The sequence below is a fragment of the Dasypus novemcinctus genome, chromosome 24 (genome assembly GCF_030445035.2).
Source record: "Dasypus novemcinctus isolate mDasNov1 chromosome 24, mDasNov1.1.hap2, whole genome shotgun sequence".
Taxonomy (NCBI): Eukaryota; Metazoa; Chordata; class Mammalia; order Cingulata; family Dasypodidae; genus Dasypus; species Dasypus novemcinctus.
In genome coordinates this window covers 38,520,300-38,548,044 of record NC_080696.1, presented here as the reverse complement: position 1 = coordinate 38,548,044, position 27,745 = coordinate 38,520,300, and the positions used below count along the sequence as shown (strand labels likewise).

General features: G+C 39.5%; 1 protein-coding gene across 4 annotated transcripts in view; it reads left to right on the top strand.

Moving 5' to 3' along the window:
• The window catches only part of UQCC1 (ubiquinol-cytochrome c reductase complex assembly factor 1), a 128,702-nt gene that overhangs the window by 65,160 nt on the left and 35,797 nt on the right, over window positions 1-27,745 (top strand). For all 4 annotated transcript variants that reach the window (XM_058286975.2, XM_058286974.2, XM_058286976.2 and 1 more), the window contains one exon: window positions 16,097-16,205. In XM_058286975.2, coding sequence (XP_058142958.1) covers window positions 16,097-16,205 — 109 coding nt within the window. The remainder of the gene's footprint in view (window positions 1-16,096; window positions 16,206-27,745) is intronic.

Genomic DNA, 27,745 nt, shown 5'->3' with positions numbered 1-27,745 from the left:
GTGTGTTAGGACTGTGAAGCACCCTAGTCTAGTGGGAAGGCAAACATAAAGTGTAATTAACTGTAATGGATGATAGAAGGAAAGGAGTGCTATGCCCAAAGCACAGTCAGATGCTATAGAAGCATAGGGAGGTGTTACTAAATCTAAACTGTAGTGGGGAGGGGGAGGTGTTTGGATAAAGGTAGAGATGACAGTCGAGATGCACTGGGGTAGAGATGACATTTGAGATGCATTGTGAAGGTGAATAGAATTTCTGTTAGAGAGAGGGAGGGCATTTTAGGCTAAGGGAACAGCAGGAGCAAAAGACAGAACATGTGCAAGAACACAGAGTGTTTGAGAGCAGCCAATCACCTAAAGTGTGTGGGGCAGGTTTGTGGAACAATGTAGGAGGAAGGGTCGCCAGAAAAGTAGTTTGGGATCCAATTGTGCTGTGGTCCTCCAAAAAGTACTGGGGAACTTTCTCCTGTGATAGAGGACCTTAGGAGTAGTAATGGATCTACCCTAAGTCTATGGAGAAGATATGTTCTTCTTGCCCTATTCTTTTAGCCTAATGCTCCAGGAGGGTAACTGAGGGATAGACAAATCCAGTATTATAGAACTCAATGGCCTTGTTCTAGAGATAGAGAGATTGAAATACATCCTTTAGGTGGTGGTAGGAGGAAAATGTGGGGAGACTTAGAACACAGTCATAGAAGTAGAATTCCCCCCTTCCCCCAAGAAAAACAAAACAAAAACCTAATGAACAAAACAACATTCTGGCAGTAGGCTTTCCAGAGTAGGCATCCCAAGGGTGATGGCTCCTTGTTAACTCTTATGATATGGACAGGTTTACTCACATCCTGTTAGTTCTCTGGAGGAAGTATTGATGTTTCCCTTTTCCCATCTTCTATGGTTCCAAAGTTTTTCTGTTGATTGGGATTTAGGACTGTTTGAATATATTCTTCGGGACCCCTCCAGTTCTTAGAGGGCCCTTATCAGTTGTGTATTCATGTGAGCTTGCAGCTGCAATGACTGTGTGTCCTTCGTCTTTGCTGACAAGATTAGTATTAACTGTGGCTCTTGAAAAATGTGGAGAAAGGTTGCTGTCTGGGCTATCCAGCATCCCCTGTGGATTTGATAAAAGCAGTCCTCCTCCTTTCTTCCCTATCTTGGTCACTGGCATCTTCATCCCCTCAGGTGCTGACACCAGAAACTCCTTGATTTTCCCCTCACCCCATACATCTGGTCAGTCATCTGGCATCTCACTCATTGTTTCTCCAACTTTTTTGACCATGACCCATAGTAACAAATGCTTTTACTTTATGATCCAGTATAAACACATATATCTGATCCAAAAGTTTTATAAAATTTATCCTTACAGTGTTAGGTTATCTCTCTCTTTTATTCCATTTAAATTAATTTTAAACAAACATTCTCAATGCCACCTTCTAAATTGATTTCCTTGGTCTTTTGCCTCCAACCTCTCCCTCCACGTTCCATTTGTCTTCTCAATGCAAATTGGATCAGTACACACACACACTCCTATCTTCGTGATATTCTCTGTTGTTCTTAGGATATAACACTAGTTTCTTAGCATGTCATTCATTTCCCACCAAATGTGACCCATGCTGCTTTTACTAGTCTCATCTTTTGCCATTCCAGGCACCACTGCCACTACCACCCCCTTGTGAGTAAGAAAAAGAAAATCTGTGTAGTAGAAATACCAAGTTTTCTTCTGCACAAAGTTTCTTCTGCCTAGAAGGCCCTCCCCTTTCCTCCTGACAAACTCCTATTTTTCCTTTATTATCCAACTCGGATATCATCTCTTCGAAGCCTTCCCTTCCCATTGAAAGCAGTTAGTTCTTCTTCTGTGTTCCATTAGGATTTTGCACATCTCTTTTATAATAATCATCACATAACTATTTTTATATTTTATTGTATATGTATCAGTCTTCCTTATGGGTGGGAAGTTATAGAGAGCAAGAATTATTTTCACAATCTTTGCATTTCATGTCTTCCCCTCAGTCCCATGTCTTATTCTTAGTTTGGATCAATAAATGTTTTAAGAATAATTAATGGCTTCAGATCTGACTTGGTTGAGCCCCGTGAGCCTCAGCCAGTTGGTAGAGAGAGAGCGGCAAAGCTCTCTTCATACTTAAGTTTCCTTGGAGTGGCAAGATTTATGTAATTGGAATTTTTGTTAGCATTTTAAGTGTTAATGGATTTGTGGATATTCCATTTTAAAATTTATCTTGGAGCACTGGTACCTTCTAAATGGCAGACATTAATTTTAGAAAGTGGAATGGAACAAATAAAATTAGAATATGCCTATAATGGAGCTGGGGTGGTGAAAGAGTAAAATGCTATTTGTATTTTTTAAAAATTATTTTAAAGCCAGGTTTATCATAAATAATTACTACTATGCTTTACATATATTATCTTTTACTTATTTACACATATTATCTAACATCTCTTACAACTACTTTCTCTCCATTTTACGTATGAGAGAGGCTTAGAGAAGTCAGAGAACTTGCCCAAAGAACTCGTAAGTGGTGGAAAGGAAATTTAAGTGCAAGTGTGGCTAACTCCAAGTATTAAGTTGCTTTCCTCATTAGTGATATAAAAAAACCAAAGGAATTCAGCATTTATCCTCTAATTGAACCTGCTATGTGTACCAGACAGATTTGATCCCTGCCCTCGTAGGGCTTAGAGTTGGGGACAGAACCATTAAACAAATTGTTAATAAAATACAACTGTGCTAGGTGCCATAAGAGGAAATGATATGGCTCTTGGAGAAGAGGGGTACCTAATTGATTTGGGGTCTTCAGAGAGGACTTCATTGAAGCAGTGACATTTAAACTGATACCTGAAGAAGGAGTAGAAGTTAGCAAATCAAAGAGTAAATGAAAAAGCATTCTAGGCAGAGGGAACTGGTGGTTTTCAAATATTTCAGCAGAACACTTTGTAAAAACGGGATCTTAACCACAATATGAAAATCAAATAAAAGGACTGCTGCTCAGATTGAAGGATCTGGAAATGACCTGCTCACTTCATGTCCTCACATTGGTATTTATGAAAAGGGAATCATGTAGCCCTGTAGAAAATCAAACACAGTTTAAAAACCATGGATCTAATCCAGTCCCCTCATTTTACAAATGGGGAGATGGTTTTAGCAGTTTTAAGGGATTTCTCACAGGCCACGTAATCAGTAATGAGGAATCCAAGACTCAAATCCAAAGCTAACCATGTGAACTGCTCTTGTGTAGCACGATGCTTCCTACCCAGCTGTCCCCTTTTGGTGGTGGGGGCACAGGTATCTCTTCCCCTGAACACAAACAGCATAGCATTACCACTGATTCCATGGTGGACACTGTGTTTCTTGGAACTCACCATCTGTATCCTGGAAGAGCCAGTAAGTAAACCTGAAAATATTACAGAGTGATAAGTGCTGTGTTAAGCAAGCCTGCAGGTCTTATGGGGGCTTAGGAGAGGGGTGGCTACCTGGTAATAGTAAAGTAGTCATTGACCTTCCAGGAATTAGACCCAGAGGACAGTGGGGAGTTATTAGGAGGGGAAGAAGTGATTATAAACTATTTTTTTAAAAGTTTCAAGTGAGAAGGGAAGATGACAGAATGATCACTGAAGGGAGAAACAGGGTGGAGGGGAAGCGTTTGTTTTTTTTTTACTTTAATTTTTTTTTAATTTTAAGATGGGGGAAACACGAACTTGTTTATAAGCTCAGGGGAAGAAACCCTGGGAAAGAAGAGAGAGAAGTGTGGGGGTGGGAAGGGGTTGGCAAATAGACTGGTTGCAGCCTCAGACCAGTCAGAGGACTGCGCTGCAGACACACCCAACCTTTGCAAGAAGACTCTTTAAAATCACCACTGCAGTTTTGATGTAGCTGTAGGGCGTTCAGGCTCATACAGGATTCCAGCAGCTCCAGACCTGCTATATATGGTGAGGCCTGGCAATGTGCACATCCCCTCTTTCTCCCTCCCCCAGCTAGAGCCACTCTGTTCAGACACCTGTCCTTGTAACTTTTTTTGCCTAAACCAAAGACCTGTGCAGCAGCATTTTATCAAGGTTGCATAACCTTAAGAGCACTGGTATTTGCTACCCAGGAGCTTGTCTTTTATAGTGGATCTGACAGGCGGGCTCTAGGCCAGGTTGGATGAGATGGCTTCAGGAAGTACCTCACCCCATTTTCCTGTTTTCCCACAGACTGCCCTGCAGCCCTACTCCTCCCCGCAGAAGGATTAGGCTTCATGGGGAGGGAGTTTGGGAAACCAGGCGGAGATAGCCATGTGCACAGCCTTAGGAAAGGGTCAACGTGCCAGCTCACAAATAAATAAACTCATTCATTAGCACACTGCTGGGGCTTGAGTATGGCCATGTAGGATTTGCTTTCTTGGCCTTAGCTAATGGCAGAGTAAAGGAAGTAAGCTGTGTGTAAGTCCCCTTTAGGATTCCTACGTAGCAGCCAGAGAGACAAACCTGCCCAAGTGCCCACTAGTCTTCCACTGAATTCAAAGTCAGATCTGCTCTATGCAGTTTATAAAGTACCATGTGGGAGAAACAAGGCAAAATACAACTGGCGGGAAGCGAATTTGGCTCAATGGATAGAGCATCTGCCTACCACATGGGAGGTACAGGGTTCAAACTCAGGGCCTCCTGACCCATGTGGTAAGCTGGCCCATGCGCAGTGCTGATGCATGCAAGGAGTGCCCTGCCACGCAGGGGTGTCCCCTGTGTAGGGGAGCCCCATGCATAAGAAGTGCAACCTGTAAGGAGAGCCACCTCATGCTAAAAAAGCTCAGCCTGCCCAGGAGTGGTGCTGCATACACGGAGAGCTGACACAGCAAGATGACGCAACAGAAAAGAGACATGGATTCCTGGTGCTGCTGACAAGAATACAAGCAGGCATAACACACAGTGAATGGAAGAGGGCAGACAACACGGGGGGGGGGGCATGGCGTGGCGAGGAAGGGGAGAGAAATAAATTTAAAAAAATTTTTTTAAAAACCCCACACAACTGGCATTGTCAGAGGACCCAAATAGTGAGCAAGGCAGGATGCTTAGAGCTGCCAGGATATGGCAGGAGGTCAGCATCAGAAATAACAAGAATTCTTCACTCCTGAATTTAGACAGAGGAGAAAACCCTACTAGGCAACTCTCCTGTTCTTTTAACTCGCAGACAGCATTGTTGTCTTCCTACTTGTCTTACTTAGCAGGAAGAGGCCCTTGGTGCTGAACTGCCACAGAATGAGAGAAACAGCTGAGCCTGACACTGACATGGGTGAGATATGGCTTGGGGCAGAGTGTGGACCTCTGGGGCCTGGCAGGCATCATTCCAGCTCCTTTGTTCTCCAGTTGTGTAACCTTAAGTTACTTACCTCAGAGCATCAGTTTTCTTTTCTGTAAAATGGGAAGAGTTAGGATTATATAGAGATAATTCTGTCCATACAGATGATTACGTAGGTTGAAAGAGATAGTGAATGCAAATGCAAATATGTCTCAGAGGAACTAATATATGGTAGCAGAATTACATCTTAGCCCTTTATTATTTGAGAGTTCTAGTCAGTGAGTTTTTCTTCCCTTGTCCCCTGCCTCTCTGCTTGCCTTTTAGAGATATTAGAGAGCCTTCAAGACTAGGACTTGAACACTCCTTTTTTTTCTTTACTTTGCTAGCTGCGTTATTTGCTTTCCTTATATGTAAAAGAGATCAGTATTATTTATGAGGCACTGGAATCACTGAGAGACAAGGATAGTACTGTGAAGCTTAAAACCTCAATAATAAATTGTGGGTTTAAGAACATCATCAAACTTGGGAGTAGCAACTGGAATTGCTTCTAAACAGAGAATAGCTATGCCCAGTAAGTCTATACCCAGGATAAGTGCTTAGTAAATACTTCTTAAATGAATGATTGAATTAAATAACTGAAGAATCTTATTACCAGATTGTCTCTTTTAAAAGTTTTTTTTTTTTTCATTCTTAACAACAATTGTTATTATGTTTTAGTATGGAAGTCCTCACCTCCCCACATCAGGAACAGAGCTCTGAAATTATGAAAATAAATCAGTGGCAAAATGTAATTTGACCTCTCAACATTTAATTTATGCATTAACTAGGAGGAATGCATCCATGATTTATTCACCTTTCAATAACAGCTCTATCGAAGTAGAACTATTTTATTCTTTTGTTTAAACCTAGTAGTCTCAATTGTTGTGGAAGAGCTTACTTAGTGACTCAGACATTGTTGTATGGTCAGAGCCTGTGATAAGTGTTGACATTGGTTTTCAGTGGGTGCCAGGATCTTTTTTGTTTTTGTTAGCCTTTTTTTATTTTTTAAAGATTTATTTATTTATCCCTCCACCCCCCACCCTTGTTATTTTGCACTTGCTGTCTGCTTTTCTGTGTCCATTTGCTGTGTGCTCTTCTATGTCTGCTTGTCCTCTCCCTAGACGGCACTTGGATCCAATCCTGGGGCCTTCTGGAGTGGGAAAGAGGTTCTCAATCTCTTGCATCACTTCAGCTCCCTTGTCTTCTGCATCTCTCATTGTCTCTCCTGTGTGTCTCTTTTTGTTGTGTCATCTTGTTGTGCTAGCATTCCTGTGCGGGCCAGCGTTCCTGCATGGGCCAGCATGCTGTGTGGGTCAGGATGCTGCATGGGCCAGCACTCTGCTTGGACCAGCACTCTGTTTGGGCCAGCTCTCTGCTCGGACCAGCTCTCTGCTCAGGCCAGCTTGCCATGTGGGCCAGCTTGCCTTCACCGAGAGGCCTCGGGAATTGAACCCTGGACCTCCCATATGGTAGATGGGAGCCCAATTGCTTGAGCCACATCCTCTTCTTTTGTTACTTATTTTCCTCTCACCTTCAAACATAATGTAACTTTTTTGGATGACCTCGAATTGTCATAATAACTCTTAACTGTATTTTGCCTGACTGTTTTCTTTGAGTTGCACTGAGTTCGCTCTACCATGCTTGTATTAGTAGCCAAAGGGGTGCTGATGCAAAATACCAGAAATCAGTTGGTTTTTATAAAGGGTATTTATTTGGGGTAGGAGCTTATAGATACCAGGCCATAAAGCATAAGTTACTTCCCTCACCAAAGTCTATTTTCACCTGTTGGAGCAAGATGACTGTCAATGTCTGCAAGGATTCAGGCTTCCTGGGTTCCTCCCTTCCAGGGTCTTGCTTCTCTCTGGGTTCAGGGTTTCTCTTTTCTTGGGGTTTGCTTCTGTTTCCTCTGTGAGCTTACTCCCTGGGGCTCCAGCTAAAGGCTTCAGCATTAAACTCCAACATTAAAAACCCTCAACTCTGTCCTTTTTTGTGCCTTTTATATATGAGTCCCCACCCCTTGTGCCTTTTATATATGAGTCCCCACACCCTAATGATGTGGCCCAATCAAAGCCCTAATAATCATAACCTAATCATGCTCAGGTACAGACCAAACATAATCCAATATCTATTTTTATAATTCATAACCATATCAAACTGCTACAATGTTGAACCTCAATTGCTCTGCTATTTTATTTTTTATGTCTGTTTTAAATATATTTTTAGTTTCTTCTTTTCCTTTTAGGCCGCCGGCAGTTAGTTTTTGTTGTAGGTATGCTTGCTGATGTTAGCCAGTCTTTTCCATTTTCATATGTTATTTCTAATATGATGCTAGTCTTAAATTACTGTCCTTGTAAGAATTAAATGAAAAATAAGAGTAAATGGATTCTGCAGGGTTTGTCGGCAAAGGAGGCAGAAACTTAGTAGTCTCTGGGATCAGATTGTTTGGGTTTCAAATCTCAGCTTTGCCATTTAGTAGCCAAGTTACTTTACTTCTCTAAGATTCAGTTTCCCTAACTGTAAAATGGGGGTAGTAAGATTATCAGTCTCATAGAATTATTGGGTGGGTAAAATGAAATAATGCATTTAATTCGCTTAGCACAGTGCCTGGCACATAATTGTGTTAGTTGTTAATTGTAGCACTTTATCCATTTTTGTTATTTAAGGATCATTTTTGCTTTCTTCCTATTTCTTAGTGATTTTTTGAATGCCAGAAAACCTAATTCAGGCTAGATCAGATGTTGTCCCACAATTGCTAAATAAATTAGAAGAAATCTAATATCTCTGGCCTCCAAAAAATGTTTCACTGAAATGACTATGGTATCTGTAGATGAGACACAGAGTTGGAGTTCCTTTTTGTTTCAGGCTAAATATTTTGTCTTAAGAATAGTGTGTAGAGAAATAATATGGGGAAAGCAGATGTGGCTCAAGGAATTGGGCTCCTGTCTATCATAGGTGAGGTACAGGGTTTGATTCCCTGGGCCTCCTGGTGAAGGCAAGCTGGCCCAAGCAAAGAGCTGACCCACATGGAGTGCTGGCCCATGTGGAGTGCTGGCCCACGTGGAGTGCTGGCCCACGCAGGAGTGCTGGCCCACGCAGGAGTGCTGGCCCACGCAGGAGTGCTGGCCCACGCAGGAGTGCTGGCCCACGCAGGAGTGCTGGCTCACGCAGGAGTGCTGGCTCACGCAGGAGTGCTGGCCCACATGGAGAGCTGGTGCAGCAAGATGATGCAATAAAAAGAGACACAGAGGAGAGATAGTAAGAGATGGAACAGTCCAGGGAGCTGAGGTGGCACAAGAGAATGAGCACCTCTCTCCCACTCCGGAAGGTCCCAGAATCGGTTCTCCAAGCCACCTAATGAGAATACAACCAGAAACAGAATGACACACAGTAAAAAGACACAGAGATCAGACAGTGGGGATGGGGTGAGTGGGGGAAGTGGGGAGAAATAAATTAATTAATTAAAAAAAGAGAGAAGACAAGCAGACACAGAAGAATGCACAGCGAATGGATACAGAGCAGACAATGGGGGGGGGGGAAATAAATCTTTGAAAAAGTATTGTAGAAAAGGTAAAAAAAAAGCAAGCTACCATTTATGTAAAAATAATACATAGCTAGACCCATCTATGTATATAGATTATATACGGAAGGACTCCTAAGACATTAGTAACTGGTTGCTTTAGGGGGAGGAAATGGCTGGGGCATGAGGATAGGAGGGAGACTTACTTTGAATTACTGCATGTATTACCTATTCAAAACAGTTACTAAACAAAGAAAGGAGTAGACTGAATGTGATAGGCTTCAAGGTCTGGTAACCTAAGAATTGGCCTTCAACTGCTTGGTCTGGACATTCCAGGCAGCTGTCTGTCTAAGATGTGGGACCCAGCTCTGCTTTTGCCTCAAAGGGGATAAACACAAAAGTTCTTCATAATAGGACTACTTTTCTGCCTTTAACCACCTAAAGAACCTGATCCATACACTTAGAGCAGCAATTAGTTGAGCTGATTATGGTGCTGGTAATTGGACAGCCCTGTGGCTCAGAATCTTATTTTCCCAGCTTAGAATTCATGGGAATTCCCAGCACACTTCCTATTGGTAGATTTTTTTAAACAAATCAGTTTTATTGATACATATTAATAAAGCATACAGTTCATCCAAAGTGTACAGTCAATGGTGTTTGGTAAAATCACATAGTTGAGCATTCATCACTTCAGTCATTATTTGAGCATTTTCATTATTTCAGTAATAATAAAACAGACAAGAAAATTCTTCACCTTTCAATCTCTCTATGGTGTTGATAGAAGTTAATTCTTTGGCTTGGTTTTATAACTTCAGGTGTGTGTGAAGAACTTTGTTGTACTTTGTTTGAAAGTGCTTTGCATCAAATGTCTTCAGAATTAATGAGGTAGTGTTTTAGGAGGGTTAGAGTTTGCCCTCCTTTTATTTAACAGGCTTTAAACCATGTTTTCTAAACTATCAGCATCCCCAGCAACATTAGGTGCAAATTATAACAAACTTTGCTGGTTGCATGTTTGGCACCAGGTAGGTGCGATCTTTAGTTTTTATTTTTGGATCAGGTTATTCTGAATACTATAAGATTCTACTAAAGTAAATGTTCACCAAATTTGTCATTCTCCAACCCTGGTGACATTAATATTTAATTAGAAGGTTGAGGCTAGGAATAGGGAATTAACTTCTTAAGAGACTCATCTGCTCTTAAGAGACAAGAAGTAGGGCCAAGGTGCTAATCATATTATATTTCTTCCTGAAAAACATTCACTGGCTCTCCATTTTCTACTGAGTGAAGTCCAGACTTACTAATATGGCATTTGAAAGCCCTTTATGACTCTTCTGTCTTCATTTTTATGCTTCATATACCCTTCCCTCCCACAAAATCTTGGGCATTCATTATTCCCTTAATGTGTGCTGAACTCTTCCAAGGGTCCTACCTTTGCTTATAATGTTCCATTTGCTAGAAATTCCTTTTATCCCTTGTCTCTATCTGTTCATCTCATCATTCCAACTCCCAGTTACATGAAACTTTCTCTGATCCCACTCAGCCAAAAGTAATCCTCTCAAATGTCATTGCCCTTTCTGCTTTTTTTTGGGGACGCTTATTGCATTCTGTTTTAGGGGTTTTTGTATATGGCATGTTTTCTCTCTCCTAGGAGACTTAACTGTTCCATGGGAGCTGAGCTCTAGTTTCAGCCATAACGCTAATTCCCACAGCACCCAACCGTATAATTTCACATAGTAATAGCTCAATTTATGCTCACTGAATGAATTTTCAGTCATGTCTTAAAAGTGTCTTCATTTTACTTTAGCTTTCCAACCCAGATAACCCTTTGAGCTGCCTGTTATCTGTAAGGGTATAGAACAAGCTGTGCTATGAAACAAAAAATATTTCACCTCATGTTGATGTAGTTAGAAAGTTTATGGTCTGAGAAAAATCTGTGCCTTTTAAACCTCAGAGGGCAGGTGTATTAACAAACTACAGAATTTTCAAATAAATGAAGAATTCCATTACCTCACTATAACTGTTGCTGAGTTGGCTTCTGACAACACTTATGCATCAAAATACACAGCATCTTTTCAGGTGAGAGACTAACATGAGTGATTTGATTAACTTTTAGGAAACTCCTTTAAAAAAAGGACTATTGAATTTTCCCCACTTTGTTTCTGCCTTGGAATATGCCCAATCTCATGTAAAGTAGCTAAATCTTTTCCATGACCTGTTTAATGATTGTCCAGACTGTTCTTTCTTAGGCTCTAACTAGGTTCAGAGGTTACAAATTTAAAATCACACCATCAACAAATCCTAAGGTTGTAATGGACGTTACCAATCATGTAGTCAGCCTCCTCTCGGATAGTTCAGTTCCTACCAAGCATTTATTCACCTTTTAAGAATAGGCAAATTCTCAAATTTTGAGGTCATACATTCCTTCATTTGAATCTTCAGCCACCCACTTGTCAGTGAGTTTTTGCTTTGTTGTTCAATATTGAGTAAATCTTTCTCCCTCTATGGCCCACTCACTGGTTCTGATTCTCTTAGACACACAGTCTAATCACTTTCTTACAATATGTTAAAGCAACTCTTGGTTTTTCTTCAGATTAAATATTGGTGGACTCTTGTGTCTCCGAATATAATGTTCAAACCTAAGTATAGTATTCCAAGGAGAGTCATATCTATGCTGAATAGAACAAAAGTCTCATTTTGCACATTGAAGATAGGTTTCTGTTACTGTATCTCAAATCACATTAACTATTTGGGACAGTCTCATCATCCTCTTGTTTCTAGTTGAGCATATACTATCAACTTAAGCCTAAAAGGCTTTGTCACACGTAACTAGGCATAACCCATCTATCCTGTACCTTTACAGTTCTTTTAGACCCAAGTGCAGGACTTTAAATGCATTCCTGTTCAAATTCATCTTGTTAGATTCAACTCATTGAAATGGCCTCTTTTTTTTTTTTTTTTAAGATTTTTAAAAATTTATTTCTCTCCTCTACCTCCCTTCCCCACCCCCCCACAGTTGTCTACTCTCTCTGTCCATTTGCTGTGTGTTCTTCTGTTTCCACTTGTATTCTTGTCAGTAGCACTGGGAATCTGTGTCTTTTTTTGTGTGTGTCATCTTACTGCATCATCTCTCCATGTGTGTGGTACCACTCTTGGGTAGGCTGCACTTTTTTCACATGGCTCTCCTTGAGGGGTGCACTCCTTGTGCATGGGCTCCCCTACATGGGGGACACTCCTGTGTGGCAGGGCACTCCTCGTGTGCATCACCACTGCGTATGGGCCAGCTCACCACGTGGGTCAGGAGGCCCTGGTTTTGAACACTGTACCTCCCATGTGGTAGGTGGGTGAATGCTCTTATCAGTTGAGCCAAATCTGCTTCCCATGACATGGTCTCTTAAAGTATTTATTTATTTTTGGTTCGTGGTTGGGTTATCCAGCATATTTGTTTTCTTGCCCAACTTCTTGTCATGCGAATTTTTTTTCCCTTTCTTTTGAAAAAAAATTTTTTGAAATACTTTCAGACATACAGGGTAATTACAAAACTAATACAAAACTCATACAGAGAACTCCTACATACCCCTATCTTCCCAGATAACTAGATTTACCAATTATTTTGCCAGATTTACACTGTCATTCTGTCTAGCCATCTATCTATCTGCCTATTTATCGATTCATTTTCTAAATACTTGCATTCAGTTGTATACATCAAGCTCCTTTTTTTTTTTACATCAAGCTCCTTGAACACTTAAAACTGCCATGTATACTTCCTAAAAGCAAGGATATTCACTTATGTAGCTACCTTAACTATAGTTATAAAGTTGAAGAAATTTAACATTAATATAAAGCTTACAATCTATATTCCAGTTTTTTCATATGTCCCTGTAATGTCCTATTTATTTGTTTATTTTCTTTTTTGTTTTCCCAGTAATGTCCTTTTGAGCTTTCTCCTCCTATGATCACATATTGCATTTAATTGTCCTTGTCTCTTTAGTTGCTTTTTTTTTTTTTTTAATTTTGTGAACATAAATACAATGTAAATTTTCCTGTCTCAACCACTCAGTTGTATTAATCACATTCAGAATGTTACAGGAACCTTACCATCTTCCGTTACTAAATCTTTTCCATCTCCCCAAACAGAAACTATATACCCATTATGCTTTAACTCCCCATTCTCCCCGTCCTGGCAACCTATACTCCAATTTCTGTGTGTATGAGCTTGCATATTCTCTGATATTTTCTTTGTAGTTACCATGGGACTTAAATTTAACATCCTAAATCTCTAACAATCTTGTTTGCTTTGATGTCAACTTAACTTCAATAGTATATATAACCTGCATTCCTATATGCCTCCATCCCCCAACTTTTATGTAGTTCTTGTCACAAATTGCGTGTTTATGCATTATATGTTCAAAATCACTGATTTCTCATTACATCTTATGCATTTGCCTTTTAGATCCTGTAGGGAGTAAAAAGTGGAATTACAAACAAAATACAATAGTACTGGCACTTATATTTACCCAAGGTATTACCCTATGGGGGATCTTTATTTCTTCATGCAACTTTGATATGTTGTCTATTGTTCTTTCCTGTCAACCTACAGAACTCTCTTTAGCATTTCTTGTCAGGCTGGTCTAGTGTTGGCACACTCCCTCAACTTTTGTTAATCTGGGTTTATCTTACTCTCTCCCTTATTTTTGAAAGATAATATAGAATTCTTCTATATATCATGATACAGAATTCTTTTATTTTTGTTTTCCATGCATACTTTTTATTTTTCAAAATTAGTAAACTATTTCAAGTTCAAAAAAATAGACAAAAAGGTAGCTCAACAAATTATTGAAGTATTACTTTAAAAAATCCTGTCCAGTCACATTTATCTTATTTAATCTTAAAAACAAACTCAGGTTGTTTCTCCAATATTCAGAAAGATGAATCAGTGAGCACAGATTGATTAAATGACATGGCCAAGGTCTCCTTGTTAATGAAGAAAATAAAATTTTTAAAAATCCGTGTATACTTTTTAGAGGTAATATAACAGAATCAAGTGCAACTCAAAACTTTCAAAGACTGGAAAACTTTAAACAATTTATAACCCTGAAAATTCCATGTTTTACTGTGATGCTTTTCTAACAATGAAGTGTTTTAAAAATAAATTCAAACAAATAAAGAAAAAAATGCATTCAAACTGACAGTTTAATAGGTGTGGATTTAGAATTCTTGGGTGACATTTTTTGCTTTCAGCTCTTTAAATTTATCTTTCCACTGCCGCCTTGCCTCCATGGTTTCATATGAGAAATTGGTACTTGATCTTATTGAGGTTCTCTTGTATGTGACACATTGCTTCTCTCTTGTGGCTTTCAGAATTCTCTGTCTTTGGCATTCAACAGACTGATTATACTATGTTGCAGTGTGGATCTGTTGAGTTGATCCTATTTGGAGTCTGTTGAGTTTCTTACTCATGTATATGCATCTTTCATTAAATTTGGGAAGTTTTCAGCCATTATTTCTTTGAATATTCTCTCTGTCCCTTCTTTCTTCCTCTGGGACTCCCACAATGTGCATATTGGTATGCTTGATGGTGCCCCACGGGTTCCTCAGGCACTCTTGTCATCTGAAATTTGATAAGTATGTTTTCTTTCCTCCATCTGAAGTCGTTAACAGAGACATTGAGGCAGGCCAACCTGGCATCATTCTATTACACACTGCTATCACTAGTAAATTTTAGTGGTCAAGGTAGTGTATGGAGATAGAATGATCACTTTAGACTGAATATTCCATAATTATAGAAGGAATTTTCTTATCAGTGAGTAGTCATATTGTAGCTGCTTAATGACTACTTAACGAGAGATAATAGAAATAAGCCCGGTTGTAAGAATGACATAAGAAATTAGCTTGAAAAGTTGGTGATTCTGCATTCTTACCTATGTAAGTTCTTAAGCAGAGTCCTCTGGACTGATTAAAAGTAGTGTGCTGCAGAGAAAAAAGCCCTAAACCTGGCTCTGGGGATTTTTATTCACTTATTTATTCAGCAAACATATATTAAGTGCTTATGCTTTTAACCCTGGAGACACAATGATAAAAAACAAACAAAAACAAAAACAACTTGATTTGATCCTTGCCTTCAATGGAGCTTACATTCTAGTGGGGAAAGCAATTTGATAAATATATATGTATTATAATGTATGTAATATAATTGTGATACTTTTTATGATCTATGTTCTCTGCCAGTATTGTCCCACAGAAATATAATGCAAGGCATACACGTAATTTAAAATTTTTAGTAGCTACATTGAAAAAGTAAAAAGAGGGAAGCAGACTTGGCCCAATGGATAGGGCATCCGCCTACCACATGGGAGGTCCGTGGTTCAAACCCCGGGCCTCCTTGACCCGTGTGGAGCTGGCCCATGTGCAGTGCTGATGCGCGCAAGGACCATGCCATGCAGGGGTGTCCCCTGCTTAGGGGAACCCCACACGCAAGGAGTGCGCCCTGTAAGGAGAGCCACCCAGCGCGAAAGAAAGTGCAGCCTGCCCAAGAATGGCGCCGCACACACAGAGAGTTGACACAGCAAGATGACGAAACAAAAAGAAACACAGATTTCCAGTACCGCTGATAAGGATAGAAGCAGTCACAGAAGAACACACAGGGAATGGACACAGAGAGCAGACAAGTGGGGGTGGGGGGGGGAGTAAAAAGAAGCAGATTAAATTAATTTAGTATGTTTCATTTAATCCAGTGTATCCAAAATATTATTTCAAGATGTAAGCAATATAAAAATATTAATATTTTATTACTTTTATTGAACTAAATCTTTTAAATCCTATGTATATTTTACACTTAGACCACATGTGGCTTATGGCTATGTGTTGGAGTATACCCAACTTTACAGGTACTCGATTGTTTTTTAAGACTTATATTTACATCAGTAAAATGAAGGATTTAGACTTGCTTATCTAAAAACTAAATGTGGTCCCTTCCATTTATGAGGAGGGAGCCTTCTGCGGTACTCTAAATATTCTCTATCTTGATCTGGGTATATCTTGAACATATATAATATGTAAAACTTCATTAAGCTGTATACTTAGGATTTATGTACTTTACAGCATATAAGTTATACCTCAATAAAATACTTTTAAAAAAATTAATTTCCAGGGTTTTTTTTATTATGTGGCCTATGCCACAGAAACATGAACAGACCTTCAATTGACATGTGTGATGTGAAAAAATGTAAATAACCAGTGACTCTTTATGTCTTTTTACCCAGGATGTGTCTAGTCCGAATGAAGCAGGAAGGCCGGAGTGGGAAGTATATGTGTCACATCATAGTTCATTTTATGTGGGAGGATGTTGAGCAGCGTGGCAGAGTCATGGGGGTAAGTGAGTGCTGTCAGATTCTGTTCCTGGAAAACTGATGATGGAACGCCTGACTTGAATGGGGGGTTATCTGTTCTGGAATGGCCTTGCTTTTAGATTTCTGTGAAATGCTTGCCTAATGTCAAGTGGCAATTGAGCTAGAGTCACTAATTTTGCCTCTGTGAAGACTGCCAGACCACAGATACTTTATGTTTGCACACATTAGCATGATTTGCCAGTGTGAAGTCATCCTGTATCTGGAGGTGGGCTAATACAGCCCAGATCACTGTGACTGGAGCTTTTGAATTTGGTGAATGGAGGGAATCAAATAAGAATTCAGTTTAAGAACACTATGCCTTTGACACTGATTCAAAATTTGAACCAGTCCTCTTCTAAATTAGTTGAGATGGAAACACCCTGGTATGGGGCCTGCACTCTCTTCAGGAACTGAAAAGTAAGCTCGTAGGTCACTAGCAGCAACCTAGAAGACTTTGGCAAGGTATTGACTCAGAATGTACATTGTACATTTAGTAATTAACCTGATACAGGGGAATATGTACTTTATATATGTCACATGGAAAGTGATGACAACAGAAAAATATTAATAAAGCCAAAACATTAGAATGCAGTTGGTTATATAAATAATAATCTCTTGTGTATTCTGTGTGTCTAGACCATGTTTTAGTAGATTTAGTTCTTTGTTATTTCCATTTTGTTGCCTTGCAGCTGGGAGCATAAAATGGTTTAATTTGTTTTTTTCATTACAGAGTAAAGTTCTCCTTATAGACTGAGAAGTAAAAAAAGTTTACATATGATAAAAGTCATATATACTCATAAAATAAAAATCAAACAGTAAGAAACATTTTCATGTAAAAACCAAGTTCTTTTCCCCAGTCCTGCTCACTGAAAGTAACCATTGTTAAGAGTCAATATATATCCTTTTAGTTTTCTATACAAACACAAATATATAAATGTATATTCTTATAACACAGATGAACTCATACCATATACACTTCTGCAAATTGGCCTTTTTTCACTTAATATATATTAAATATATTTTTACTCTACAATTGTTTTTAAAATTCAAAATGTTTTAACTAAGATTCAACTCCCTTTAACAAATTGCCTCTTTCCAAGAAGTAACTACTTTTTCCAGTTTGGTGTATACCTTATAAGTCTTTTTCCCCATGTTATCTGTAGAAAATACATAGTATTGGTTTTGGTATGTTTTAAGATATATCATTATCATTCTCTGTATACTGATATGCACCTTTTTTTTTTTTTTTTCATTTGACAATGTTTTGAGATCTTCCTATGCTTCACAGGAATTAAATGAGCGAGATCTTCACCCATGTTTTACTTTTATTGTAATTATTTTGAAAAACTATATTATGGTCTGTTTGTATTGTGTGCTTACTCTGTGTGTAAAATTGTAGTGTTTGAAACTATATTGTGGAAATACTAGTTGTCTCCTGGGAACTGGGGTTGATAACTTTTTGAAAATCTGGTATCTTTGGAGGAAATATATAAGGAGGCAAAGTGGACATGGGTTCACATTTGGGTATCTTCATTAACATTTACATGTCTTTCCCTGGGACAGCAGACCATTAGCATTTCTGTTCAGGCTCTGTCCATGATTGCATAGATCAAAGCTTTAGTTGCTATCATAATCATCATGTTTTGGAGTCAATATTCAAGTCTTTGTAATTGTCCTCTTTGGTTTCTTTTTGCATTTTTCTCACTGTCATGCCTTCCTGCTGTCCCAGATGCTGAAACTGGAATCAGTAGTGTAATTATTATACTTTAAGTTATTCATCCAGCTTGTGTTTTACATGCGCTCAAGTTCTTACTAGCCAACTCAGTGGCAGCATGCAATGGACATAGGGTGATTTTGGCAGTTTCAAATCATCACATGTAATAATGACCAGTGATCCCCCTGGCCAGCCAAAGCTTTGACTGACTGCCAGGCAGCTATGCCGTAGCTCTTCTCTTTAGCAAACCTGTTTTCTTTATCACTGTTGACTAAACTCTGTTGGAAGGTTATTAGAGACAGGTGGGCCACCACTGTCCCCTAGGCGCCCCCCCCAATAGTTTAATGAGCCATGGGTTACTGACTCCTTGGCCACAGGAACCTTTCAATTGCCTTTTCCCAATTAATTTGTTTTGGACTTTCATATATCTCTCCATCACAATATGCAACACTTTGAATCTTATTCTTTGGTACTTTGTAGGTAATTGTCTATACTTGACTATAAGCCTTATAAAGGCAGGAACCCTGTCTTATTCACAGTCCTTTGCTTTTGCAGTAAACATTGAATGAAGAAATATTTGTTGAATGAATGAATACATTGAACTTTAGCCTCTGGAATTCTGTTTTATTTTTTTATTTTTTGCTTTTTTAAAATTTTTATTCATTTTTTAAAAAATATTACATTCAAAAAATATGAAGTCCCATTCAACCCCACTGTCCCCATCCCCCACTCCCCCCACAGCAACACTTTCTCCCATCATCATGACACATCCTTTGCACCTGGTAAGTACATCTCTGGGCATCGCTGCACCCCATAGTCAATGGTCCACATCATAGCCCATACTCTCTCATGTTCCATCCAGTGGGCCCTGGGGGGATCTACAATGTCCCGTAATTGTCCGTGAAGCACCACTCAGGACAACTCCAAGTCCCGAAAACACCTCCCCTTCTCATCTCTTCCTCCCATTCCCCACACCCAGCAGCCACCATGGCCACCCTTCCCACACCAATGCCACATTTTCTCTGTGGACATTGGATTGGTTGTGTCCATTGCACATCTATGTCAAGAGGGGGCTTAGATTTCACATGGATACTGGATGCAATCCTCCTGCTTTCAGTTGTAGGCAGTCTAGGCTCCATGGTGTGGTTGTTGACATTCTTCAACTCCATGTTAGCTGAGTGGGGTAAGTCCAATAAATCAGAGTGTAGGAGTTGAAGTCTGTTGAGGTTCAGGGTGTGGCTATCATATTGTCAGTCCAGAGATTCAAGTCTCCTAAATATATCTTAAACCCCAACACCAACTACAATTCCAGTAAAGTAGCATGAAAGTCTTGTGAAAAGAGATCCCATCTGAGTCCAGTTCCATCACGCAGAAACACCAGCTCCAAAGAAGGGCCAACTGACATGGCGGTGAACCCCATCTGCCATGACCATAGAACCCGTGGGTCTCTTTAGCCCTCAAAAGAGCCAATACCTGGTCTGATGCGGGAATTCTGTTTTAAAGCCAACTTATTTATCAGATAAATCATACCTGATATATCAGTCTCTTGTCCAGATGTTCATCTGGGCAGTCCTGCAAGAATCTCACTTTGTTTTCCTCCACCATTTTATCTGGCCATTTTATCTACCTGGATTATTCAAGATATGATGCTGCCTCATAGGGAAGTGTTTTAGATAAGTGTTTCTCAAACTTTTTAAAGTACCTTAAGTTCACTTGGGTTTCTTGTTAAAATACAGATTCTGATTCAGTAGGTCTAGGTTTGGGGCCAGAGAGTCTCCATTTCTAAAAAGCTTCCAGGTGATGCCAGTGCTATGTGGGGGTGGGGGTGGGGGGATATGGGGGAGGACAGAACCACACTTTGAATAGCAAGATTTTAGGTGATTCATAATGCTTTTTACAGGCTTTTATATTTGCCTGCATGAAGAGAAATGCCAAGCTCAGTTTAGTTACAAAGGCTATAAATAAAAGCTGGTGATTTAAAAAAAAGAGAGATTTGGAAGAGTTAGGAATTAATATTGCTTTTCTATTATAATGGACTTGATTCCCCTTTTCCAACCCCATGATATAAACAGATAGCCTTTATACAAGGCAAGACAATTGTATATTAATCATTCATTCTAAGTTTTGTGTGTGTATGTGTGTGTAGGGAATTTGTCTTCTCTGTGTATAAAACCTAAAGAAATGGTAAAGTTAGGGGGGAACATGTGGCTAGAGAAGAATAGTAGGCAGTGTGGAGCCAGTCTGGCCTGCTTCTCACCCTTGCCTAGCCAGTAAATCTTTCCTCTTCTGTGCTTCAGTTTCTCCATTTTAAAAAGTGGGAGGGGGTGTTAAAACTACAAAATTTCCAGCTTTCTTCTCGGTTTTGAAAGCCTATGATTGGAAGGTGATAATTTGCAAATCTTTCTCTGTGTTATTTGGCATGCCAGGTGTGCCTCTCTAAGAAAACCCATATAAAAAGTAGAATTTATAAAATTGATCAATGTAGTGGTGATTTTTCCCATGCCAAAGAATTCTTCGAGGCCATTACTTGAGTGGATTGATGCAGGAAAGATTGAGAGCTAAGAGAGCCATTTGTGAATTAATGATGACTCAGAAATTTGAATCAAAAGCTCCTTTGACATTATAATTCCAGTCTCATTTGGTGGGAACATTTTCATTTTACAAAAATTTGCTTTTTGCCAACTTTTTATAGGGGCTCAACTATTGTGAAAAATGAGGCAGACTCATATCATCAGCGAAGTTGGTATAAAAAGCAAGTGTTAAATTTGAGGTTACAAAAATCACATCAACAATTTACAGTGTTCTGACTTAAAAAAAAACATTTGGGATTTAAACATATAAATTAGCTGTGGAAATAAAGTTCATTATATCACCTCATCTGGTCTTGTTTTATTTCATTAACTGGATCTTAAAAACCTTTGTGAGCTGAGTTGCAGCTGAAGAGGTTGCAGACCATTTTTCCTTGGGCCCTTGCCGCACTCCTAAGTGTTGGTAAGAGCAAAGAAGTAAGACTTGACACAGCTGTAAAAACAGACAGGCCTTTGGCCTCAGCACTTTCTCCTGGTGCGGGCATATTTCAGATGTAAATTTCACTTTCTGCCTAGTCTACTAATGAAGTAAGTTTCTTTTGCTGGGTTTGCAGCCAGGTGTCCAGTCTTGAGGCTAACCGGGCTCTTTACTTAATTTTTCCATTTGTGACATTTCAACCAAACTTAGAAAACAAACATAAAAATTAGCTCAAGGCAGTGGCTCAAAAGTGTTAATGGTAACCTTAGGCTGGCTAAACGACTTCCTCTCAGTTCTGCCCTGCCAGATATCTCCACCTTGTGGCTTACAATGAGCAGGTTTAAGCTTTCCAAGCCTTGGGGACAAGGCGGGAAGGAATGGACTGTAGTTAAGAAATTGTAACAATTGATTCCTTCTCAGTGGTCCCTGGCATGCCCTTGCCTCAGCAGGATTTCACATGATTTCTTGTTAGCAGCTTTTCCGTATAAGAACGAACCTCACATTACCTCATGGACTTCTGTCTCTGCTATCCAGCTGCTTGGTGGGATGGTACAGAGGAGCTGTGGGCTGGACCGGGCACCTTTGTGAATTTCTGCTTTGTTCACACTCCAGACTTCCTTTCCAAACTCATTTCCCCTTGCTCTTCTTAAATCTTAAATAGGTGAAACAAAGAACATGTGCCTAGATCATAGTAAACATTCAGTAAGTATCACAATCTGCCATTGCTTCCCATACTCCTCATGCCAGCCAAGCTGAATGCCTTCCTGTTCCTGCCTTTCCACCCACATCTAGATTGCCCTAACACCCATCCCTGACTCCCTCACCTCCTTCCAGGACTGACTGACTTCATTACCACCCTAAACTGGAGCAAACCCCAGTTTGCCCCAGCTTGAAGTCCGATAATAATTTGTACATTTTCTTCTAGCACCTCCAGTTTCTTTATGTATCATTGTCATTCATGTATGTTATCTTCCAGGTGAATTTGGGGGAGGATCACATGCATCAATCTTTGTACTCTCCAAAGTGTCTTTCATTGTCCCTTAGCTCAGGAGGTGCCTAGAATATTCTTCATAGCTGAAGAATGAAAGAGATTTCTGGAAGCCTAGGATAAGTATTAGAAAAAGTGGGTGAGAAGAAACCCTTTGATTTATTCTGATGATATTTCCTTGGTGTGTTAGTTATAAATATTGCAAAAAAAGAAATGAGAAAATTTCCTCCACTCTAAATTTTTCTGCTTTTTCTTTGCTTTCCCATTTTTTAATGGAATTGTTTGATTAAAAAATAATTTTTACATAAGGTATTTTATGCTGCTAAATTAACAAAGGCATTAAATCTATAAAGGGTCCTAAAAATAAGAATTACATATACTTTTAGTTTTTCTGAAGATTTCTAGCCCTCTAATTCCATTCCCATCTCTTGTCTTCTCCTTCCACAAAAATCTTTAAACAACTCCTCTGTTACCTCAAGGTAAAAAAATTGCTATACTTTGCATCTCTAGGTCACAATTAAAACTCATTGCCAGAAGTATTATTTTTAAAGACAGCATTTTAAGGGTGTAGTGTTTGGGGCCATTGATATGAATGGTCTAGTGTAAATACAGAGCAGTCAATCCCTTGGCCTCACAACCTGAAGTAAGAATTGTATCTGTTATCAGTCATTCTTTTGAAAGGTTTTTTAATGCCCTGAACTATTAGCGAAGATACTTAGTTATTAGGGGAGGGAAGGCTAAATTCTTAGAAAGGCAGAGCAATTCCATTTTGGGATTAGCTCTTGAATTTAGGCAAGATCCAATGAAGATATACCTTTAGTAGATGTGTTCCTTTCTCTACACAAGTTTCATATTCCCAGGCCTTAAGAGGTACCAAGAGAGCCTATAGTTAGTAGATGCTTTAGACAAATTATCCATCTTATCAAATGTTTGGGTGCTGCAACCAGTATTGCAGTCAGAAGGCTCAGGCCGTCTATCCTGAGTGGCACACTGGACTCTCCATTTTAGGGTGTATCTCTGGAAGAGGAGTTATAAGCCTTTCTGTATTTGAAATTAAATGAAGAATGAAGCCCGAAACTCATATATATATATATTTTGATTATCTGTCTCCCCTCTTGGCCCTTTTTACCTTCAATTTTAGAGTATGAGTACCCAAAGTCATTCACAATTGTTTATCCTTGTATTCTTACGGTTTCTAAGTTGGAGCTTTGAACATAATAAGTATTCAGTAAATGTTTCTGAACAGAATGAGTAAATGAGTGAGTAAACTTGATCCTCTTTTACTATATTCAATTTTCCTCATGGGATGAGTGACTTATTCCCATTTTTCAAAACCCTGGCTGCCTCTGTGTGTTGACACCTCCCTGCCTTTCCTTTTTTTTTTTTAATATTCCCTCCCCCCAAATGGCTCCACCTGTTTGCTCATTGGTGTTTTTTGAGTTTTTTTTGCTTGTTATATCTTCTGCTCATTGTGTGTTTTTTTTTTTTTTTTTTTTTGCTTGTTGTCTGCGCATTATCTCCTTGTTGTCTGTATTTTTTTCCTTAGTAGGCACTGGAAACCTAATCCAGGATCTCCTATGTGGGAGGTGGGCACTTAACTGCTTGAGCCACATCTGCTCCCTGCTTGTTTGTTTCTGCTTATTGTCAGTTCGTTGTTTGTTTGTCTTCTTTAGGAAGCACCAGGGAACCAAACCCAGGACTTTGCCATTTCGGAAGCGGGTGCTCAACTGCTTGAGCTGCATCTGCTCCCCCCTTTGCCTTTCTTTCTTGCCTTTCCTTTCCATACTGCCCTTCTGTAAGTCCTCCTTATATTGAGAACTCTCAATTCAGCTCTTCATTTCCTTTCAGAACCTCTTTAGCCCATCATGTTTCTTTTGCCTTCAGTCTTTCTGGGTGCCCTGTTCCATTTGATGTCTTTTGTACCATAGTTACACTGCACAGAGCATTGGGTGCAGCAAAAGCCACTTTACAAATCTCTCTTTCACGGGTCACTACTACTTCTCTAAATAAATCTTACTCAGGGGACAACAGATAAATAACTTCTTGGACCTGTTCTTCCTATGTTTCCTGTCTCACTTCCAATATCATCACTATCAATCCATTCCCCCAAGCTGAAATTCGTAGAGACATCCTTGACTCCTCCCTCATCTTCTGCATCCACATTTCTCTGCTTCGGCACTGGATTTTATCCTCTCTTCTTAATTAGTTCCCAGACTTTGACCTACCCTAGTGAACCCTTCTTCCATATAACTGGCAGTGGTTTTCTTTCTAAATCTCACATCTGATAATGTCCCTCTTTTGCTTAGAGACCTCTGAAGACTTTCATGACATATAGGACAAAATTCAAATTTCTTAGCAATGGCATATAGAACCCTTCCTAGATAGGTAATGTGCTTAGAAGGTACATGCTGAAGTGTTGAGGGGTGAAATTTTTTATTTCTGCAGCTATCTTCAAATGGTTTAGCAAAAGACAAATGGGTGTATGTGTGTATAGATAGAGATAAATCAAATGTCACAAAAATATTAAAAATTGTGACGCTAAAGATCATACAAGTTTTTGTTTTATTACTTTGAAACTTTTCAAAATAAAAAATATAGGGGAAAAGAAATCTTCAAATTCTGGTCCTAGTTTAGTGTGACTTTCTTTTCAAATCTCCTACAAACTGTCTCCCCATTCTCACCCCACACAAATGTGTGCATATACACATACACTTGAACACATGTTCTACTCATGTCAAACTTTCACCGGTGCTATAACAGACTATATTTTTTGTTTTTATTGTAGTAACATATATTATGCTATGTTCTTTACGCCTCTGGGCTTTTGGTTTTGCTGTTCTGTCTATTCTCTTCTCATGACACCCTTAAGACACAGCTAGATAGGTGGACAGCACCTCCTTTAGTAGCTTTTCCCAGCATTCCTCAATAACGTTAGCTGTATTCCTGCAGCACATTGCACAAACTTTTGATATAGGATTTACCGTGCTGTACTATAATTACCGGTTTATGGGAGTTCCTCCCATTAAGATGGGATAAGAATCCTAGGATCCCTGGTGTATTACACACAGTTCCTAACTTACTCATTGCTCACTTGGGTGAACAAAGGTAATTACTTTGATTATTTGCATCTGGCCAGCACTGTCTCCCCAAATACTGACTTAATGAGTGATCTTTTCCCATCATACCTTGATTCAGTTCTTTGCTGCCACCCCCCTCCCTCCCCCAACCCACCCCTAATAAAAAGGAAAAAAAGGTTCATTTTTCTCCCCCCCCTGCCCAGCCTCATGGGCTCCCTTGCTCTCACATCAATTATCATTTTAATCCACTTCATAGGGTAGATGAACCTAGAATGTTAAAGTACTTGAGAGAAGTACTCACGTATATCCTTTAGTATTGTGAATGTTCATTATTTGCTTTATGATATTAACTTACTGTTGAATTGATACAATTCAATTATTGATTAGGCGTTTGGGTCATGGAAATAGAACACTTGGGAATACAATAATTAGTAGAATAATTGGTAGACCTATTATAGTAGGTGTAGCGAATGAGGCAAATACTTCAGTGGTTCTCAGTGTGTGGAGGGTATATATATTTTGAAAAATCCCCAGAGGATTTCTGATGTACATATCTGGTTCCACCCTCTCATTTCTGTGATGAAATGGAGGCCCAGAAAAGTTAATTGGTTTGCCTGAGGTCACGTGGCTAGAAAACAGCAAAATGAGGACCTAAACTATGGTATGCTGATTCCCAGTGCAATGTCCTCTAGGATACCACCATGCCTTCCAAAAATCATCCTTAGGGTAGGTTCCTTCTCCTCTGTCTTTTTACCAAAGACTTCCAAAGAGCAAGAGGGGGCAGCCTTTCTTGAATTTACAGGCATTTCATTTCTCCAGTGCATTCCCAAACTTGAGGTCCCTTTTATTCAGAATATATAATTCAGTGTGGCAGAGGTATCTTAGAAAACAGGACTAATAGAGATTAAGGGGGGAAAAGACAGATGAGAATGCTAACAATGTTGTGAATTTTTTTTTTTTTCCAGCATTTAGAGTCTGAATGTCTCCACATCGTCTGAATTTGCCTTGGTTGATTTTACAATTATTTTTCAGAGACTCCTTGGTTGTGTTTTTTTAAGAGTAGAGGAACACTGAGACTGAATACCATGCTCCGAGGGGCTGGGCTGGAAGACTAACAAAGGCAGTATTATGCTGTGCACGGCAAAGCCAATAAATGAATTCAGGAGACACCTTAGATGTGTTTCTAGAGGAGGGCATGAGGGGAGGGGGTTATGGTGAAAAGGCAGAAAGGTGGGATTAAGATAAATTAAAATGGAGCCAGCATGTTGGATAAGGGGACAACCTCTTCCTGTAACCAATGTTGCTTAAATTTTCATTCTGCTTAGTTCTAAAGTTAAAACTAGTCTTTACCCTATAACTTCTACTCACTTGGCCCTCCCCCACTCTTCTACTGAGGAAAAGAATTTAGTTTTAATGCAATTTCAACCTGATAGGGCAGTGTTTTTTCCTTGAAGGCTACGTCTGTTGACTGTTTCTGGGGAATCTTAGACTGTTAAAACTGGAAACTTTGAAATAGCCTGGTCCCAAGATTCTCAAAGTGTGGTTCCGGGACCAGCAGACCCATATCCCTGGAACTTATTAAAAAATGCAAGTTCTAGGACCTTACCACTACCCTACTGAAGCAGAAACTCTGGGCATGGGGCCTAGCAATCTGTTTTAACAAACCCTCCAGTTGGAGAGCCACTGCTCTAGTCTGATCTTGTCATTTAATTGATGGAGAAACTTACTCCAGGATAGCAGAGTAAGTTTGTTAGAAACTAACTGAAGATTAGAAATTGAGTCTCCTGATTGCCCCAGCTCTTATTGCTCCCTGCTAAGAGAGTGGGGTCTGGGTAGGGTAATAACATGAAAGTTGAGGATTTTGGCATAAGACGGAAATAGAGTTCACCAATACTAATAGCTAACATTTACTGAGTACTTCCTCTTTATAAGCACCATTTGAATCTTACAACAACCCTGTGAGATAGATAGTACTCCTATTCTCATTTTACTGGTAAAGAAACTAAGGCTCAGAGAGGTTAATGGTGTAACCGCTGTAACAAATTACCACAAACTTGGTGGCTTTAAAACAATATAAATTTATTCTCTTACAGTTCTGGAGGCCAGAAGTTTCACTGGGTTAAAAGCAAAGTGTCTGCAGGGTGTGCTCCCACCAATGGCTCTAGGGGAGAATCTTCCTGGCCTTCTCCTGCTTCTGGTGACTGCCCGGCATTTCTCAGTTTATGGCCACATCACTGCAGTCTCTGCCTTCAGGGTCACGTTACCTATTCCTTTTCTGTCTAGGTCTAATCTCCCTCTGCCTTACTCTTAGATGGCTACATATAATAGCATATAGGGCCCACCCAGGATAATCCGGGATAATATCCCCATCTCAAAATCCCGAATTTAATCACACCTGCTAAGTCCTTTTTTTGCCATTTAAAGTAACACTCGCTGGTTCTAGGAATTAGAATGTGGCTGTCTTTTGGGGTACCATTATTCAGCCTACTGTAACTTAGGTAACTTAACCAGGCTTTTCCAGTCAATATGGGAACCTGGATTGGAACTTAGACCTGCCCGATTTCACAGTCCATGTTCTTAATCATTACTCTCTACTACCTAAAAGGTCCTTACTAAAAACTGTCTCTAGCATTAGCATTAAGATTTTCAGCCAAAGTGTCTTTCCTTTTTTCCTCAAATTTCCATAATATTCACTTGTCATATAGTGCTGAACGTGTTAGTCCTTTTTTTTTTTTAAA